Source organism: Populus trichocarpa, chromosome 2 (genome assembly GCF_000002775.5).
Source record: "Populus trichocarpa isolate Nisqually-1 chromosome 2, P.trichocarpa_v4.1, whole genome shotgun sequence".
Taxonomy (NCBI): domain Eukaryota; kingdom Viridiplantae; phylum Streptophyta; class Magnoliopsida; order Malpighiales; family Salicaceae; genus Populus; species Populus trichocarpa.
The window spans coordinates 14,948,571-14,969,491 of record NC_037286.2 but is presented as its reverse complement, the minus strand read 5'-3'; the positions used below and the strand labels follow the sequence as shown (position 1 = coordinate 14,969,491).

The window sequence follows — 20,921 nt, the reverse complement described above, 5'->3', positions numbered from 1 at the left end:
GGTAATGCCAAACTATTTGGATAAAAAGCTAAAGAACTTGGTGGCAAATGCACTATTTGGAAAATAGAGGGGAGATTTACAAGGGGAATTGTGGGCTATAACTTCCTCTATAGTCAATTGGGTAAAGTAATTGAAGGACAGCAGTTATCAAGAGGATCAGGAGACACGAAATATTTTTCAACAGATGGAAAATGAAACAGTGGGTGGTTTTCAGTACCAACTTAGGGAAGGGATATTATATTATAAGGGAAGGATTATATGAGCAAGTATTGTCCCCTCAAGGCAACTATCATACAATACCTACATGATAGCTGGTTAATTAGGGTATGAAGAACCCTAAAAAGCTATATCAGATAATGTGATATTTGTCAAAGATCTTAGGTAGAGAGCATTAAACCCTTAGGTCTTCTTCAACCCCTGCCTATACTCCATAAACCTTGGACTGCAATTTCTATAGACTTTATCAAAGAGCTACACAAATCCAACAACTACTCAGTAATCCTGGTTGTCATAGATAGGCGCTTACTAAGTATGCCCATTTCCTACCTCTAGCCCACCTTTCTACATTTGTCAAGGCTGTCCAATTTTTTCCCCAAGCTTCATGGACTGCCAAAAAACATAATAACTGACCGAGACCCTACGTTCACTAGCAAATTCTGGCCTGGATTGTTTAAAGTCGATGGTGTACATCTTCGCCAATCCTTAGCCTACCACCCATAGACCAATGACCAAACAAAAGTCTAATTCTAGAAGGTTATTTAAGGTGTTTTGCAAGTGATAATCCTAGAGAAAGGTCAAACTGGTTAACCATGTCAAAATGGTGGCACAATTCAAGTTATCACACTTCAACCAAATCCACCCCTTTTGAACCAGTCCATGGCTACCCCACCAAGTTTTATCAATTGCAAACAATGAAGCAATGGATACACATATCAGAGAAAGATCATAATTACTACAAACAATCAAAGGCAGAAATAAATCAAAAATTAACATATAGGTATTTCAGGCCATTCAAAATTAAAGCAAGGGTTAGGGATGTTGCTTGCTGTCTAGAGAAAGAACAAGCGGGTGGAACCAAAGCTCCCACCATTCGGTTAAGAGGGGAAACTGCAACCAGATCCGGCAGAAGTAATAGATCGTCGGGAGCGCTACACCAGATGAAAAATTAAACTGGAGATTCGGTTTAGGTGGGAAAGTTAAAATAAGGAAGACATCATTTGGGTAGATGAATCGTGGCTGAAAAACTCTTACCCTTACCTTGAGGGCAATGTTTTTTGAAAGGGAAGGTAATTGTAACAGATCCTCGAGAGGAGCTGAACGAGAGAGAAGATTCGTCTTCTCTACACTATCTCTCTCTCTCTCTCAATTTATTTCTCTGCAATTTTTGGAAAATGAGGCTTCATGGAAGACCCTCGGCGAAGAAAAACATCTGACCGAATGAATTGCAGGGATGGTGTTTTGGGAAGGAAGAAAATAGTGGACGGTAAATTAGGCCACACAGCATAACAAGCTAACACGTGCCAGGTTGATATTTTGGATCCATCAAACGACATACTCTCGGTATAAATAAAATGCCATTTTGTACTGGGAAGGGTGAAAGTTGTGACTTTTTAAAATGTTTTTTTATTAGTGAATGTTTTAGAATAATATTTTTTATTTTTAATAAATTATTTTTTATTTTAATAAATTAAAATAATATAAAAATATAAAATAATTATTTTTAAACAATAAAAAAATTAAATATTTAAAAAACATCGTTTAAAACACAATTTCAAACTTCCTCCTCTAAAACTCAGTGATTCAAAATTGATTTTATCAAATGCCAGTTCAATCGAAGGATCTTGAGAATCCAGTTTCAATTTCAAGTTTAAATTCAAATTATTTAGTTTCTTAGTTATACAAGGAATAATTGATAGCCAGGCTTCCTCCTCGATTGTTTAAATACCCAAAACATCGTGATTGGATGAGGCTCCGAGCGCGCACTGGATGCTGAATCTGAAAGAGTGGCTTAAGAGGTGCTTGACCAGGTCATGGCGAGCATCGGTTATCTACAATCAAGAATGCAATGGTTGCTAATATGATGGTGATGTAGGACAACTTAATGAAGGAATTTTAGACCAACTGGAATCCTAGTGCTGCAAGGAAGAACACGTGAGGATTCAAAGTAGCATGCTCTGCCACTACTCTTTTCCTTATTACACACGGATTCCACTATTTAAGTGCTCCTCTGCTACTGATATTATTGTTTAAAAGTTAGAACTTTAGTTTACGTTTCTAAGTAGGAATATTGTATGTTTTTATTAATTATCTCCGCAAGCACGCTTCTGATTGGAATTAGGATTGACAGCTATAAATACAAGCAACCAATCCTCGTTACAGACACTTGAATTTTCATGGAAATAAGAATTTCATTCAGAACCTCAATCTCTTACTCGTGGATTCGAGTAATCTACTTCCTGCTCGTGGACTCGAGCAATTATCTACAAAGGGATGGTGATCCTTTTATGTAATAGATTTCCACTACGTTAGTTGGTATCAGAGCAGGTTTAACTTGTTCAGATGGCAAACACACGGAGTGAAAACGAAGCTCTTGATGACGGCAAATGTGAAGAGGGCATGATCACACAAGCTGAATTCAGGAACTTCCAGCATGAGACCCAGCAAGCGTTACAACTTACAAGCAATACAAACAACCCTTGCTAGGCTAACAATAAGAAATAACCTGCAGCATGAAGGCGAAAATTACAGGGAAAGGATTGTTCCTGCTCGTGAACGCCATCCAATTCCACGTAGGCAGTTAGCCTACGAGGATGAATTGAGTGATGATGAGGAATATGTCGAACACATGTTTCGACACAATCACCAGGGACAGCGCAATATGGGAGGGCGAGAACCACAAACATTCCGTATGAAAATGGATTTACCTAGTTTCAATGGTCAGTTGCAAATAAAGGGGTTTCTTGATTGGCTGGCAGTAGTTGAAAGGTTATTCGACTACATGGAGATCCCTGAAGATAAAAAGGTAAAATTGGTTGCTTACAGATTAATGGGAGGAGCCTCTGCATGGTGGGAGCAACTGCAACTCACGCGAATGCGACAGAGAAAAGGGATGGTACAAACATGGGCAAAGATGAGACGACTTCTACGAGCCAAATATTTACCACTAGATTATGAACAGATCCTGTTTCAACAATATCAGGATTGTAGACAAGGAAACAGAACAGTGCAAACATATGTTGAAGAATTCCACAGATTATCCTCACGTAATAATCTGTCAGAAACTGATGCGCAACAAGTCAGCAGGTTTGTTGGTGGTCTATGTTTGACTGTACAGGATCGGGTCTCCATGCAAACCATGTATTCTTTAACTGAAGCCATCAACCTTGCTACAAAAGCAGAAACACAACTGGAAAGGGCAAAGTCGATAGCTGGAACGAGAAGCTCTTTTGATGTTAATCGGGCTGCAATAGACAAAGGAAAGTTTCCAGCCTTTCAACCACCGCCCATCAATACTTCCAAAGGACCAAATAATAACGGGGCACCCTCAAAGACTGGAGGAGCGATAGAAGCACCTAGAAATCCTTATGCTCGTCCATCGACAGATAAATGCTATCGATGTGGGCAGCCAGGACATCGCTCCAATCAATGTCCAGGCGGAGCATAGTGAACTTAATAGAACTAGATTTAACAACAGAAGGAGTAGAAGATGAATTAGCATACACCTATGAAGAGGATGAAGTCACAGGGGGAGATGAGGGAGAATTATTGTCATGTTCCCTAGTAGTTCGAAAACTACTACTTGCGCCAAAACAGATAGAGCAATCTCAGCGACACAACATATTTCGAACCAGGTGCACTGTGAACAAAAAGGTATGTGATGTCATTATAGATAGCGGCAGCAGCGAGAATATAATTTCAAAAAACATGGTAGCAAAGCTGGGGTTAAAAACTGAGAGACATCCATCACCATATAAGATCGGCTGGATCAGACAGGGTGTAGAAGCAAGGGTCACATAAATTTGCCGCATTCAATTCTCCATTAGGCAAAATTACCTAGACAACGTTACTTGTGATGTAGTTGAAATGGATGCCTGTCATATAATTCTAGGCAGACCGTGGCAGTTTGAAGTGGATGCTATATACAAGGGGCGTGATAATGTGTATATCTTCATGAGTAAAGGGCAGAAAGTCATGTTGGGTCCAATAAAGGAAGAATTTTCTGTAGTCGAACCGAAAACTAAAGGGAAGTCAGTGCTTCTGGTCGATGGGGAAAAATTTATGGACGAAGCCAAGAAGACAAGAGACCTTTTTGCATTAGTAATTGGGGGAGGAATCGGTACCGAACTTCACAACATTCCTCAGGAGCTAAAACCCTTACTAGCAGAGTTTCAGGAAATCATACCATCAGAGCTACCAGATGGGATACCCCCCATGCGCGATATTCAGCACCAAATTGATTTAACTCCAGGGGCTAGTCTGCCAAATCGACCCCATTATCGAATGAGTCCGAAAAAGAGTCAGATCCTACAAGAGCAGGTAGAAGAGCTGATCAGAAAGGGACTGGTTCAAGAGAGTATGAGTCCTTGCGCGGTGCCAGCCTTGCTAGTACCAAAGAAAGACGACAGTTGGCGCATGTGCATAGACAGCCGAGCCATTAACAAAATCACAATTAAGTATCGGTTTTCAATTCCTCGCCTGGAGGATATGTTAGACATGCTATTAGGGTCGAAATTTTTTTCAAAAATTGATTTACGGAGTGGGTATCATCGGATTCGAATTAGACCCGGGGATGAATGGAAAACTGCTTTTAAGACGAGAGAGGGCTTATATGAATGGCTAGTAATGCCCTTTGGACTGTCCAACGCCCCGAGTACCTTCATGTGCCTAATGAATCAGGTACTTAAACCCTTTACTGGCCATTTTGTTGTAGTGTACTTCGACGATATATTAATTTATAGCCAAAGCAAGTCTGACCACTTTGAGCACTTGAGGGAAGTACTAGCAGTATTACAACAGAACAAGTTGTATGTTAATTTGACAAAGTGCGAATTCATGACCAGTAGTTTGCTATGTTTGGGATTTGTTGTGAGTGTTGAGGGGATTAAAGTCGACGAAGGCAAAATAAAAGCCATCCGGGAATGGCCTACCTCAAAGAATGTCAGCGAGGTGCGTAGCTTCCATGGCCTAGCAACATTCTATCGACGGTTTGTCAGAAATTTTAGTCGAATCATCGCACCGATCACTGAATGCATAAAGAAAGGGCAATTCCATTGGGGACCTGAAGCAGAACAAAGCTTCATACTAATTAAAGAAAAGCTGTCTTCTGCTCCAGTTCTCGCACTACCAGATTTCGACAAATTATTTGAAGTGGAGTGTGATGCGTCTACTTGGTGTTGGTGATGTATTGTCTCAGGAAGGTAGGCTTGTTGCTTTCTACAACGAGAAACTAAGTGAATCTCGCAAGAAATGGTCCACCTACGAACTTGAACTTTATGTTGTGTTTCGTGCTTTAAAGGTTTAGGAGCACTATTTAGTGCAAAGGGAGTTTATCCTTTTCAGTGATCACCACGCCTTACAATTCATTAATAACCAGAATAGTGTGAACCGAATGCATGCACGTTGGGTATCCTTTATACAAAGGTTCACCTTCTCCCTGAAACATAAGGCTGGGCAGTTAAATAAAGTAGCGGATGCTCTAAGTAGAAGGGCGCTATTGCTTGTCACCATACGGGTTGAAGTTATGGGTTTCGACTGCTTTAAGGATTTATATGCGGATGATGAAGATTTTGGCCCTATCTGGACCAAATGTCTGCAGGGGCTCTCACAAGAAGGCATGCATATTCAAGAGGGATATTTATTCCGAGGCAATCAGTTATGTATTCCCAGGAGCTCCTTACAAGAGCAAATAACCCGCGAACTACATGGTGGCGGTTTGGGGGGCATCTAGGTCGGGACAAAACAGTGGCCATGGCAGAAGAGAGGTATTATTGGCCCCAGCTGAAATGGGATATTGGTAGCCATGTCAAACGCTGTCCCACGTGTCAAGCAGCCAAAGGACACACGTAGAACACAGGTCTACACATGCCGCTACCCATCCCAGCAGCCCCTTGGGAAGAAGTATCTATGGATTTCATTCTGGGACTTCCACGAACTCAGCGTGGATTTGATTCCGTCTTTGTAATAGTGGACATGTACTCTAAAATGGCTCACTTCATTGCATGCAAAAAGACATCAGATGCCGTGCACATCGCAAATCTGTTCTTCAAAGAAGTTGTTTGTCTACATGGGGTTCCTAAATCCATCACTTCTGATCGAGACACAAAATTTTTAAGCCACTTTTGGCGGACATTGTGGAGATGGTTTGATACGTCATTGAAATTCAACAACACTAGCCACCCTCAAACCGATGGACAGATGGAAGTAGTAAATCGAACTCTTGGAAACTTAATTCGCTGCCTATCGGGGGAGAGACCAAAACAATGGGATCTTACGCTGGCACATGCTGAATTTGCCTATAACAACATGCTAAACAGGTCCACGGGAAAAACTCCATTCCAAATTGTATACTGCCAACCACCACATCATGCACTGGACCTAACACCTCTGCCTAAAATTCCTGGAATGAGCATCGTCGCAGAGCATATGGCTGGCCGGATTAAAACAATTTAGGAAAAGGTGCGGGCGAATCTGGAGGAAGCTAATATCAAGTACAAAACAGCCGCAGACCGTAAGCGACGAGCAAAAGTCTATCAGATAGGAGATCTTATGATGGTGTACCTGCGTAAAGGGCGACTACCAGCAGGAACGTATAGCAAGCTGAACAATAAAAAGCATGGCCCTTTCCAAATACCACAGAAGATTAATGACAATGCATATGTTGTGGACCTTCCTGCAGAAATGACCATATCTCCCACCTTCAATGTTGCTGACCTGTTTGACTATCATCCTCCAGATGAATGTCCTTCTCACCTGATCAACTCGAGGACGAGTTTTGTTCAAGAAGGGGAGACTGATGTAGGACAACTTAATGAAGGAATTCTAGACCAACTGGAATCCTAGTGCTGCAAGGAAGAACACGTGAGGATTCAAAGTAGCATGCTCTGCCACTACTGCTCTTTTCCTTATTGCACACGGATTCCACTATTTAAGTGCTCATCTACTACTGATATTATTGTTTAAAAGTTAGAACTTTAGTTTACGTTTCTAAGTAGGAATATTGTATGTTTTTATTAATTATCTCCGCAAGTACGTTTTTGATTGGAATTAGGATTGGCAGCTATAAATACAAGTAACCAATCCTTGTTACAGACACTTGAATTTTCATGGAAATAAGAATTTCATTCAGAACCTCAATCTCTTGCTCGTGGATTCGAGTAATCTACTTCCTGCTTGTGGACTCGAGCAATTATCTACAAAGGGACGGTGATCTTTTTATTTAATAGATTTCCACTACGTCAGTTGGTTATTGAAAATTTATATGGTCGTTAATTTCAGGACCCGTAAAATTAGTCGAGGTACGTACAAACCCGGACACCCACATTATATATATAAAAAAAAAACAGATGTTATTGCAGAGGTTAAAAATGGAGTGAAAGGCAAGCATGGTGCTTTGATCAATATCAGAGATGGCTTCTTCCCTGAATATCAGTGCCTCAACGGCTCAACTCATCAGACTCAACACTCGCGATTATTCAGTGACCTCGTTTTCTAATGATGGGCTGTTCATCTTATCTCTTTTCAAACCTGTTGTCTTCTTGTAAAATGCACTGCAGCTTCTGACAAGTGAATATTATACATATATAAATGGTTGACCTTTTCAAGGAATTGGTTTCTAATGAAATCCCGAGATTCTTACGGCGTTGGAAATGAATTTTAAAAGTGAGATCAAATGTCATAGATGGGGTGCGAGGCATGTTCGTCCCATTTTGTTTTGCGGGAGAATTTTATCCATTTCTTGTTTACTGTTTCCTGTTTCCTGCTTGGCAAATAAGATCAGAAAACCTGAGGACAGAATCCTCCAGAATTGACTTGAATGTTGCTTTGCTGGTGGCTTTATTTCAGTTACGGCGAGATGCTGGAAAACACACCATCCGGAAAGCGATACAGACTTTTTCCACTCGCAGATAATTTTCTCACTTCCTCTCAAAAGACACTACAATTTTTCTGATTTTTTTTAAAAAAACATCCCCACAGTAACCTAGAAATTTTTGAGGAATAATATCAAACAAGTTTCGGTAAATCTATTTCGACTTAGTGATTCCTATGACCTTTTCTTACGCTGACAAAAATTTGGAACTACACTGCAGGCTGAAAAGGATTACTCTATTGCAGTCCTAGAAAGAATTGACCTTTTCAAATGCAAGACGGAATTAAAGAAACTAAATAAATTTCATTCCATAAGTGAATTTTGAATTCATATCACTTACGGAAGTCATGAGCTTTTTATTATTATTATTATTATTTTATTCTAAGAGAGACTTTAAGAACATTGTGGGTAAATAGTATGATGTAACATTAGGAAAAGGTGCTACGGATTTTGTTTTTCTTCTAAAATTGCTCTTTCACTAAAAATGATGTTACAATAAATTAGTTTTATGCTCATTGAATTTAAATACCATGCATTTGCCTATTTAATAGTGTAATGCGAGTGTATTTTACTTAAAAGCATAATTTTGAAACTCGGTCCGACCCGGCGGGTCGAACTGGGACCCTGCCGATCCGGGACTGGAACCGGGCCGGGTTGAAGAAAAAATAAGGAAAGGAAAAACCTGGCTGGTGGACCCGATTGACCTGGTTGACCCGGCAAGACCCGGTCAAAAACCCGGTTGCAACTCGTTGACTTTTGTTTTTTTTTACTGAAACGACGTCGTTTTGATTTAAAAAAAAAGAATTGACCTGGTCAAAACCCAGAACCAAGGCCGGGTCTGAAAACTATGCTTAAAATTACATTAAAATATTTTTTTTATTTTTACTATTAGCACATCAAAATCATCTGAAAATATTAAAAATATTAATTTTATATTTTTTTCAAAATAAACATAATTGAAAACATAATACAAGAAGCCATGAATGAAAAGTAAGCGAGGGAATTTATAATCAAATCCACAGTAGAGCATGACCTAGAGGTTTGATATAATTTATATCACAGCAAACACAATAAAAAAGAAGGAATAACCTCAAAACATAGCAGAGTTTGGAGAAATTGGATCGTGAATAATTCAAATCCATTCTCTTTAACAATTCCCACCATGCCATGTTTGGAGAAATTGGATCAAGAGAAGCTATAAAAACCTTAGAATTCCACTGTCGCAGATCCCACCAATTTATTCAAATTGGTTTATATCTATTGTATCGGTTCCCTGACCATTCCTTTCATCCAAATCACACTTTTGCCTTTGATTCTGTTAATTCACTAAATTTAAATGTTAAGATATGTACATGATAAAGATCCTGAAAGGATCAAATTGAATAAAAGAATCAAGGAATAAAAAACAAAGAAAAGGGACTGAATCTCTTTTGTAATTGTGCGATTCAGTCCTTGATGTTTGCATGAAAAAAGGACTCAATATTTGTCAATTGTTCAAACTCGATCCCCATAGCTTCAATTGTTGTAATTCAATTAAATGGGGACTTGATTGAGAAATACTTTTGTTTGGAACCAAGATGAGAACAAGTTAACAGTTTGGAAATAAATTTGTCAAAAAAAGAAATTGATTCTCTCAGCTTCATACAAAAAAATAAAAATAATTGTAAAAAGCTATGTGTTGAATGTGGTAGAAATAATATTTTTAAAACTCAGTTTGGTCTGATAGGTTAATTTAGAACTTAGCTGATTCAGAACTAGAATCGGGCTGGGTTTAAAAAAAATAATAAAAAAAAAACTTAGGCGACCTAGTAAAAAACTCGAGTTGACACGATGAAAAATACTATTGTAACCTGTTAACTATTTTTTTTAATAAAAACAACACTATTTTGTTTTATAAAAAAATAAAAATTAATTTAAAATAATCTTATTAAAAAAATAATGACTCGAGATTTGAGACATGGTAGAACTAATGGAGTATGCATGGGTCTGTTGTTTCCCCTAACCGAATGAATGAATGAATAAATAAATAAGCAAATCCAAGTTGTGAAAAAGGAATGGTCTTGAATAATCAACAACATGAAGGTTCCCTTCAGCTTAATTAATTAATTAATTAATTATCGATCTGAGTCAAAGTCCAAGAATAAAACAATTCTTAATTTTTTGCTGGCTGCGTTTTATAACTCTTGAACACAACGTTTAACATCCTTCATATTTTAGGATGAGAATAAAAAAAGCCACATCAGTTATTTAAATTGATGACAGCGCTAGAAGAACCATACACTCTATGGTGTGTTTTATTTTTTTGATTGGCTAGTTATTTAAATTGTTTTTGAATTTTTTTTAAATATTAAATTAATATTTTTAGATTTTTTTATGGTTTTAATGTGTTGATATTAAAAATAAAATAATAATAAAATATATCATTTTAATGTATTTTTAATTTTAAAAATATTTTTTTTTACAAAAACACCTTATATGTATTACCGAACACTCATAGATTAATCATTTGTTGTTGATGCAGTGGAGCACCCGCTTTACAAATATCATACTTAGGTGGTGTTTGGTATGCTAAATAATATCGATTGGACTGGAATGGACAAACAATTATCTTATCTTGTGTTTGGTATATTTTGGTAGACATTAGACTAGACTCGACTGACCCGGGACCGGGACAGGTCTATGTTTAAGGGGGAAAAAAGGATTGATCTGATCTGACTTAGTAAAAAACCTGAGTCAACCTGCGACCCAATCAATTTGAAATAAAACACGTGTCAAAAATCCAGTAATTTTTTTAAATTTTTTTTGATTAAAACAAGGTTGCTTTGATTCTTTTTTTTTAAAATTTAATTTGGGTAAAAAACTATGGTCAACCTGAGTTGACCATCCTAACTCGTGACTTGGATCTTGACCTGGATCGACCCCAAGTTGGATTTTAAAATTATGATAATAATTATTTTTATCCTTACATTGACTTGGATCAATGATCAACCTGACATTTGACCCGAGCTTTACCTCAGGTCGACCCCCAAATCGAATTTTAAAATTATGATAATAATTATTTATATCTTTATGTTAACTCGACTCAATATCTACCTGACTTATGACTGAAGTCTTATTTTAGATCGACCTTCGAGTTGAATTTTAAATCTAAAATAATAATTACTTTAATAACAAATAAAAGAAAGAAATGTTGATCTTATACATGATAAGAGTCATGGACTGTACACAGTGGTGGAGCAAAAAAAATTTAAATGAGTAGGCAAATTACTAATAAATACTTGATATTATATACTATATAGACATGTTTTATATATAGAGAAATCAATTTGAAATGCATGTACTAACTCATGTCAATCAAAATTAATTTAAGAATATTTTTAAAATGAAAAAACTTTCATTATAATTATTATTTTCGAGTTTTTATATTTTGAAACTGTTTCATAATGACTTCATTTTTAATTTCATTAAAGATATTATTTCTCAATATATACAATTAAACTTTCATTCATCTATTTCTAAATCTTCCGAGGACTAGTGAAATTATTGACAGCAATTCTTTGTTGACTTGTTGTTTTATATAAGTGGGTTAAATATAAATATTAATATATTTTTTTAATTTTTTTTATTGCGTCCCTAATTTTTTGAGTTGTTCAATACTTCATTTTTAATCACTAGTAAGTTGATCACCATCATTTTTCATATGAAATTCATAACAAAATACATATTAATTCATCAAAACTCATTTCAATTCATATTCATATGCATATAATAGTATCCATACACATATTAATTTAACAAATCCATAAATTATCATAAATTCTAATATTTTTATAACTAATTATTAAGGAATAAAACTAAAATTAAACAATGAAATAAATAGAAAAAAATGAAGGAAACTCACCTAAAACATAAAGCATAAAGCATAAAAGGTTACTTACTTAATTAATCAATAGTTTAGGACTTGAAGAAAAATTTTATAGAAGAAAAAGAGGTAGGAACAATAATTCAAAAAAAAAAAAAACTTGGATTAATTAGTTGTTTAAAACAAATTTAAACTTGTTAAGTTATTATATTAAAATTCTAATATAAAAAATATTTTGAAATAAAAGGATTAAGGGGCAATTGGCCCCTTAATTTCTATTGGGGCTCCGCCACTGACTGTACAGTGTACACACGAGAAAGATTTGATAGTGCCTTATATTTTAGTCTTAGACGGCAGAAATACAGTAAGTCGTATTGCCTGACAAGTTTTCCGTTTTCTGGGAAATATACTACACAATAAATTCGCTTACCGAACCAGCCCGTGATAATAATAATAATTTTAATTTTCTAATATCTAATTGGATGTTTTCTTTCTTTCTCGTGTTAGTCAGTCCACAGGAAACAGTCTGCGCAGCCAACTTCGACGTCCAAATCATAAAATAAAACCTTGAATATTCCACCTTATAATTAGAAAATCTCGTTAATGACTATTTTCTGGGTTCCCCCATCTCCAGATAACTGCGATTGCAAAATTGAGAGACGGACGTTAACATTTTTTCTCCATCTAGCTAGATCCATGCCAAGACTTGATCAAATACGGAGAAGAGAAGGAAGACCCTCCGATTGAAACAACAAATACGTAAATTCACATATACTCCAAGATCATATTATCAGTAAGTCATTAATAAGATTTTGATATTATATTAAAATATAATTTTAATATGTGATGTGTGAACTTCCTTAAATTAATGGTTGAATATAGAGGTAGAAAGAGAAAACAATGCTATAAGAAAATAAATGCACTAATTATTCTCTGCGCGCGGTGGCTAAGTCTATTTTGTGTTTTTTAATGGAAAGAAATAAAATATCCTGCTTCTAGAAGACGAGAATACATGTAGTTGCCCACAAACAAAAGGGATGTGTAATGTAACTTTCTTATATATATATATATATATATATATAGTATAATAATAATAATAAGGAAGATGGCAAACTATATATTAGCTGACAATCACGAAAACGCGACTTTTGACTAAGTTGCGTTGTCTGCCATATATTATATATATTATATTATATTATATTATTATCGCAGTTCTCCTTTGAACAGAGAGGATCACGTTATATAAGGCGACTGGAAAATATTGTAGCTGGAAAAAAAATCAAGACAGGTCCTGAAGGAACCCAAAACTCATTAATCCAAGTCCACAGGGCCAAGAACCAAGAGATTTTGCTCATTTCAGCCTCCACACTTTGGCTTCTTCTTGGTAAGTGATTCATAAAATTAGCTAGGTTGCCTCTCAAAGAATACTTCTCTTTGGATATGCATGGGATTTGTTTGCTTTATGTTTTAAATGGTGTGTGGGTGGTGGAAATGGCTTTTGGATGGAAGGTTTTCCTTCATCTGAACTGCAAAACTCTATCGAAACGTGCACACAGTTGTTTTGCATGCAACTTCTTTACTTCTTCTTTTCAAATTACTACCTCACTGGACACCATACAGTGCATGCATATCTTTCTTTTGTTGAACGAACTTGCACGGACACAAAAGAAACAGGTGTCTTCGTTGGTCCACCTTGCTTTCCCGCATGGGTTCCTCTTCATGACAACCCTGTACTCTTGCAGAATCTATAAATACCATGTTGTAGATTCCTAGCTGCTTGTAGTCTTTGTCATAAGACCATCATCAAACTTGTTAATCCCTCAAAGCAGGCAATCAGTAAGATGACAGTACTTGCTAATGATCTGCCAGATCGAGGGTTCCAAAAGGATTGGAAATATAAGTTCTATGATCCAAAATGTCAAGAAATTTAATCAACATTTGATACAAGAGGTGAATAAGAATAGCAAATTGTATATGCCAAAGGGATATTTTTTTGTCTTCTCCACTATTTCAAAACAGGGGTGGAGTGTCAATCTTGAGAATATTTTGAACATTGCGCGTGTAGAAGTTTGAACTTTAAATTAGCACCTCCGTTATGAAATATTGACTTTCTAGAAAGTCACGAATTCTTCCTTTTCAATCCATTTTTCACTCGTTTGTCCAACTTACTATTCCTTTAATATGCATTTAAACTAAAATACGATGACCTTCTAGTCCTGCTTGTTATTTAAATCAAATGATTTATTGCTTGTTGCCCACGTCAGTTCAAGAAGGGTTTTCTTGTTGAAGAGTGTTCAAACGTATTTGTAGAGAAAGTATTTGAAAAGGGTTAATGATCAACGTGCTCTTGGGATTTTCTATTATGAATATTGATCCATCCACTGGTGTGTTTCAAATCTTTCTAAAAACTTTGAATGCAACTACAATTTTTCCACTTGGTTGACAAGTTTGATTAATATTGGGGAGTACATGTGTTTTGCAGGCTACAACATAAATACTGTAATTTTGAGAGCAGAGGGGAGTCCGATTTAATATCTGGTTCAGGATGATGGCTGAGGAGAATGGCTTGGGTGGTGATGCAAGGATCCATGAAGCCACCAGCTCTTCACCAGTCAACGATGATGGGAGGCACCTTGGCGCTAACGAGAATCAAGAAAAACACGAGAAGAGCAAAGAACATGAGAATACTAAATCAGTTCCATTTTTTAAGCTCTTCTCGTTTGCAGATTCCACTGACTATCTGTTGATGTTCTTGGGCGCAATTGGTGCAATTGCGAATGGCATGTCCATGCCTCTCATGACTTTACTGTTGGGAGACGTGATCAATGCATTTGGAAGTAACCAGTTTGGCAATGACATGACCAGTTTGGTTTCCAAGGTATAAAAACGTGGTGCCATGCTTCAAGCTTTAAGTACCAGACTAGTTTTGATATTTTTGTTATTAGAACCACGCTTATAGAATTGGACTTACATAACATCTGTTAGCATTTTCTCCACGAAAGTTAGGTTGTAATTTGAGATTTGACATCAGGAATTTTACCAACCCCCCTGGTGTTTCTTTGTTGATATGTTTGAATTGAAAATATAAATATTTTTCTGATGGTACCTGCAAATATTTCAGGTCTCTCTGAAGTTTGTATATTTGGCTATGGGTTCTGGAGTAGCCGCGTGCTTTCGTAAGTATATCTCACTCTTAAAATCAAAATGAATTTTGTGCAAAGCATCGTGAATTAACGGGAAAAACCTGTGTTTGGTTCTTGTCAGAGGTGACTTGCTGGATAGTCACAGGGGAGAGACAGGCATCGCGTATAAGGAGTACGTATTTGAAAACTATATTGAGACAAGACATTGCTTTCTTTGACAAGGACACGAATACGGGAGAGGTTGTTGGTAGAATGTCCGGTGACACTGTTCTTATACAAGATGCAATGGGTGAAAAGGTATTATTCTGCTGCAATGGAAATAACCTCACCTAAAGAAAGTGCAATGATTTTTCACAAGACTTTATATGCAATCCGCATGTGAAATAATACTGCTTTTTTGCAGGTTGGAAAATTTCTGCAGCTGATGGCCACATTCATAGGAGGCTTTGCGGTGGCATTTATTAAAGGATGGTTGTTAGCCCTTGTCATGTTATCCGCTATTCCCCTCCTAGTGCTAGCTGGAGCAAGCATGGCCCTTTTTATATCCAAGATGGCAGCTCGTGGACAGAATGCTTATGCAGAAGCCGCAAATGTAGTGGAACAGACGATTGGAGGAATCAGAACTGTATGTTTCATTAAGAATAAGAGTGCTTAGAACAGAACATATCAGCTTAATGTTTTCCCTTCCGTAAACCGTCTAATTTTGCTATCTATTTATTGTTTGATCAAACCATGATGATATTCCTTTGGTATTCCAGGTTGCATCATTTACTGGGGAGAAGAGAGCTATAAGTATTTACAACGATCTTCTTCTTACTGCTTACGGATCAGGTGTGAAAGAAGGCATTTTTTCGGGATTTGGTGTTGGTATGGTTATGTTCATTGTGTTCTGTAGTTATTCCATGGCTGTATGGTTTGGTGCAAAGATGGTGTTGGAAAAAGGATATAGTGGGGGTGCAGTGATTAATGTGATTGTTGCCATTTTGACTGGTTCCATGTAAGTTCCATTCTTTAATTTATTGCATATGCAGTATGATTGCTTGGAAGTTGGAACTATAACTTCTTTGATGAATTCTTTTGCTTATTACTCGCATTGCTGTGTGAATTTCATAGGTCTCTGGGACAAGCTTCTCCCTGCTTGAGTGCTTTTGCTGCCGGTCGAGCTGCAGCACATAAGATGTTTGAGACAATTGAAAGGAAGCCAGAGATAGATGCTTATGATATAAAAGGAAAAGTATTGGACGACATTCAAGGAGACATAGAATTGCGGAATGTGTATTTCAGTTATCCAGCCAGACCAGATGAGCCAATATTTAGTGGATTCTCTCTTTCAATCCCAAGTGGCACAACTGCAGCTTTGGTCGGGCATAGTGGAAGTGGGAAGTCAACAGTGATCAGTCTGGTAGAGAGATTTTATGATCCCCTAGCTGGAGAAGTTCTTATAGATGGCATTAACATCAAAGAGTTTCAACTTAAATGGATTAGAGAAAAAACTGGTCTTGTCAGCCAGGAACCGGTGTTGTTTGCATCTAGCATCAAGGAAAATATTGCATATGGGAAGGATGGTGCAACAAATGAAGAGATTAGAGCTGCAGCTGAACTTGCCAATGCTGCCAAGTTCATTGATAAACTACCTCAGGTTCTTAACAACTGCCTGTTTGTCAGCTAATTGAAGTTCTTGTTTGATTTTTATGATTACATGAATCAGTAACCGACCAACAATTTTCATATTTGCGTCCAGGGTCTTGACACCATGGTTGGTGAGCATGGAACTCAGCTTTCAGGTGGACAGAAGCAGAGAATTGCAATAGCCAGAGCAATCTTGAAGAACCCTCGGATTTTACTTTTAGATGAAGCTACAAGTGCACTTGATGCAGAATCTGAGAGGGTAGTACAAGATGCATTAGACAAGATTATGGTCGACCGAACTACTGTTATTGTTGCCCACCGATTGACCACTGTGAGAAATGCTGATATGATTGCTGTAATCCATCGCGGAAAGATGGTTGAAAAAGGTATATATCTCACAGAAATCTCCATAGCATAAGACATGCATTTTCCAGCATGCTATTCACTTGTTAAATTGTTCAGGAGTTATGACTTGTTTTTTCCTTCACATGCTATCATTTTCTTTAGAGATTTGAACTTTTATAACATAGTTTTGGTAATTTTACTAGCACTTTTGCCAAGAGAAAGCAAAAAAAAAAAAAAAACCAGTGAAATGCTGCTCATTATTACATGATGCGTCAGTGAGAGTCAAAGAGAAACATGTTGATGTATGTCAATTGAGCAGGTACGCACTCACAACTACTTGGGGATCCTGATGGAGCATACTCTCAGCTTGTACGCTTACAAGAAATAAACAGAGAGTCAGGACGTGAAACAGAAATCAGTTTGGAATCATTTAGACAATCAAGTCAAAGAAGATCAGTTCGACGATCCATAAGTCGATCCATAAGTCGAGGATCGTCAATAGGTAGCAGCCGCCACTCTTTCTCCCTCCCATTTGGTTTGCCTACAGGATTCAGTGTCCGTGAAAATGCCTATGAAGATCCAGAAGATATTCTGCCACCAGAAGATGCTCCAGAGGTCCCACTTAGCCGCCTTGCCTCTCTCAACAAGCCAGAAATTCCAGTTCTTATAATCGGTACTATTGCAGCATGTATCCATGGTACAATACTACCAATCTATGGCACACTAATGTCCAAAGCAATCAAAACATTTTTTGAACCACCGCATGTACTAAGAAAAGACTCGAAATTCTGGGCATTAATGTTTATGACGCTTGGTGTGGCTGCATTTGTGGTAATTCCAGTGAGATCATACTTCTTTTCAGTGGCTGGGTGTAAGTTAATCCAGCGGATTAGATCAATGTGTTTTGAGAGGGTGATTAACATGGAGGTTAGCTGGTTCGATGAGCCTGAGCACTCAAGTGGGGCAATTGGTTCTAGGCTCGCAGCAGATGCTGCAATAGTCCGTTCTCTGGTGGGAGATCAATTAGCTGCTATTGTTCAAAATATTGCAACAGTAACTTCAGCTATGATCATTGCTTTTACTGCAAGCTGGCAACTCGCACTTGTTATCCTTGGATTGATCCCTCTGATAGGCATCAATGGAGTTATCCAAGTGAAGTTCATGAAAGGATTCAGCGCGGATGCAAAGGTATGCCCTTAAAGCTAATCAGCCGGTATTTTAGAAAAAAATTGAAGAAATATAGTTGAATTCATTGTCCATGTGGGAACTGCCAAACTGCCACATCCACAGCTGCTATTTTATTTTGCTAGAAGGTTTAGGGTGCGGGGTTTTTTGATAGCATAATTTTTCGTTTTATAAATTTCCTATAACTTATAAAAGCTAGTCATTGTGACAAATTAAACTGGTTTCTGTAGATGATGTATGAAGAAGCGAGTCAAGTGGCTAATGATGCAGTTTGCAGCATAAGAACAGTTGCTTCTTTCTGTGCTGAAGAGAAGGTGATGCAACTTTATGAAGGCAAATGTAGAGGTCCCATGAAGTCGGGAGTGAGGCTGGGATGGGTAAGTGGTGTCGGATTTGGGGTGTCTTCTTTCCTACTGTACTGTTTCTATGCGACTAGTTTCTATGTCGGAGCTCGGCTAGTTGACGCCGGCCACATAACATTCCAAGATGTTTTCCAAGTGAGTATTTATTACGTTTCTTTAAGCTTGCTCCCTAGAGTTTTAGAAGTTCTAGCAGGAAAATATAGTTTCAAACGATATTGAGGTACTTGTTCTCGTTGCAGGTTTTCTTTGCTTTGACGTTGGCATCTGTTGGAATTTCTCATTCAAGCACGTTCACTACTGATACCACCAAAGCGAAAAATGCTGCTGCTTCTGTATTTTCAATCATAGACCGGAAGTCAAAGATAGACCCTAGTGACGAGTCGGGAATAATATTAGAAAATGTGAAGGGAGAAATTGAGCTTCGACATGTGAGCTTTAAGTATCCAACTAGGCCAGATATTCAAATCTTCCGAGACATTAACTTGTTAATGCGTGCTGGGAAGGTATGTCTTCTATGGTGTCATAACTTCTATTTGTTTCAAGCATTTAGCATGTCAGAAGCTATATTTATTGGACTGAATTTCTTTCAGACTGTTGCTCTGGTTGGAGAAAGTGGGAGTGGGAAATCAACAGTGGTTGCATTGTTGCAAAGATTTTATGATCCAGATTCAGGTCGCATCACACTTGATGGAACTGAAATTCAAAAGCTACAATTGAAGTGGTTTAGGCAGCAAATGGGGCTTGTAGGCCAGGAGCCTGTTTTGTTCAATGACACAATCCGTGCCAACATTGCATATGGGAAAGGAGGAGATGCAACTGAGGCAGAAATTATATCTGCAGCAGAATTGGCCAATGCCCACAAGTTCATTAGTAGTTTACATCAGGTGTGGTTTCGTCATGTTTATTACTTGGATTGTCCATTGATCAATCACGAGTGAAGATATAACGCAGAAACACTCACCAAATTTTTGTTTCCTTTTGACAATGCAAAATGCAGGGGTACGATACTGGAGCTGGAGATCGTGGAATCCAGTTATCTGGGGGGCAGAAGCAAAGGGTAGCCATTGCCCGTGCCATAGTGAAAAATCCAAAGATTTTACTATTAGATGAGGCTACAAGTGCATTAGACGCTGAATCTGAAAGAGTGGTTCAAGATGCATTAGACCGTGTCATGGTAAACAGGACTACAGTTGTTGTAGCCCATCGATTATCTACGGTCAGGAATGCAGATTTAATAGCAGTGGTTAAAAATGGAGTTATCGTAGAGAGAGGTAGGCATGAGTCTTTGATCAAAATCAAAGATGGTTTCTATGCCTCATTAGTGGCACTTCACACCAGTGCAAAAACTGAATGAGCTACTCGCACAAGGAAGTTCCTCTCCCTTTTCTTCAAACAAATGGAGCAAGTAAATCTTTTCTTAGTGTTTTTTGTTTCTTTTTTTAGAGCTTCTATGTATTTTCAGGTAAATGAATAAGAAAAAGGCAAACAAACTGCTAATAGTAAAAATTCTTTGTAAAATGTCGCAATTCTTTTCATCTTATTAAAAAAGAATGTAGGCAAACTTCTTTGTAATATGGAGATCAAACATCATGGATGACTGCTCCAAATCAAGTTCCATCACTATGATTTTGGTTGTCTCGGTTGCAATGAAAAATGTATGTACAAAATACTTCAGAAGATCAATGAAATAATGAGACTGATGGGGTTTCTACAATGCATGGTTTAGAATATATGGCTGTTCTTGAAAGTAGACCAAGAGGAATACTACGGGTATAGCTCAGATTTAATCTGGTAAACAAATGGAAAAACTACTGACATGCACATATTATACAAGTGATTTTGTTTAAGAAAGCAAAAGGAGCCACACGCCATGCTCTGCATACGTCAAGTCGAGCCATTCTTTTGCAAACAATTGTGTAATGACAACGAACACTGCCCTAGCTTAAGTTTCTACAATGATATTCACTTGCGTATATAGGGCATTCTCACCGAAGTCCAAGCTCTAATGATATCCCATTTTAATGGTGTTTGAGACCCGTGCAATCTTTTTTGGGCTTCCTGGAGCGCAAAGAATAATATCTTTACAGCCCAGGCTAAAGCTTATTCTATAAGAATATAAATGTGTGCCAGAGAGAAACAATGCCACCCACACGAAACTTTGTCATCTACTTCCCCTGCTAGATGTGTGCAAGAAACTGGAACAGAGTAAGAGAAATTCGATCAAATGATTATAAATATCCAAGCTATCTGTTATAAAAACTAAGTAGTCATCATCTTCACTTTCACACCCTGTGAAACAAGGTCAGTTT

General features: G+C 37.5%; 2 protein-coding genes across 2 annotated transcripts; both read left to right on the top strand.

Annotated features, from left to right (window-relative positions):
- Positions 1–2,650: 2,650 nt before the first annotated feature.
- Positions 2,651–5,521, top strand: LOC127904955 (uncharacterized). The gene is made up of 3 exons (XM_052450204.1): positions 2,651–3,647; positions 4,109–5,331; positions 5,414–5,521. Exons 1-3 carry the CDS (start codon positions 2,651–2,653, stop codon positions 5,519–5,521), a joined length of 2,328 nt encoding a protein of 775 aa, XP_052306164.1.
- Positions 5,522–13,184: 7,663 nt separating this feature from the next.
- LOC7481442 (ABC transporter B family member 11) lies at positions 13,185–20,326 on the top strand. The gene is made up of 13 exons (XM_024595711.2): positions 13,185–13,332; positions 14,431–14,826; positions 15,070–15,124; positions 15,213–15,388; positions 15,495–15,716; positions 15,850–16,088; positions 16,205–16,730; positions 16,833–17,106; positions 17,385–18,253; positions 18,481–18,747; positions 18,852–19,115; positions 19,203–19,496; positions 19,610–20,326. The coding sequence occupies exons 2-13, from the start codon at positions 14,494–14,496 to the stop codon at positions 19,964–19,966; spliced, it is 3,876 nt and encodes a 1,291-aa protein (XP_024451479.1). The 5' UTR covers positions 13,185–13,332; positions 14,431–14,493; the 3' UTR covers positions 19,967–20,326.
- Positions 20,327–20,921: the final 595 nt, after the last annotated feature.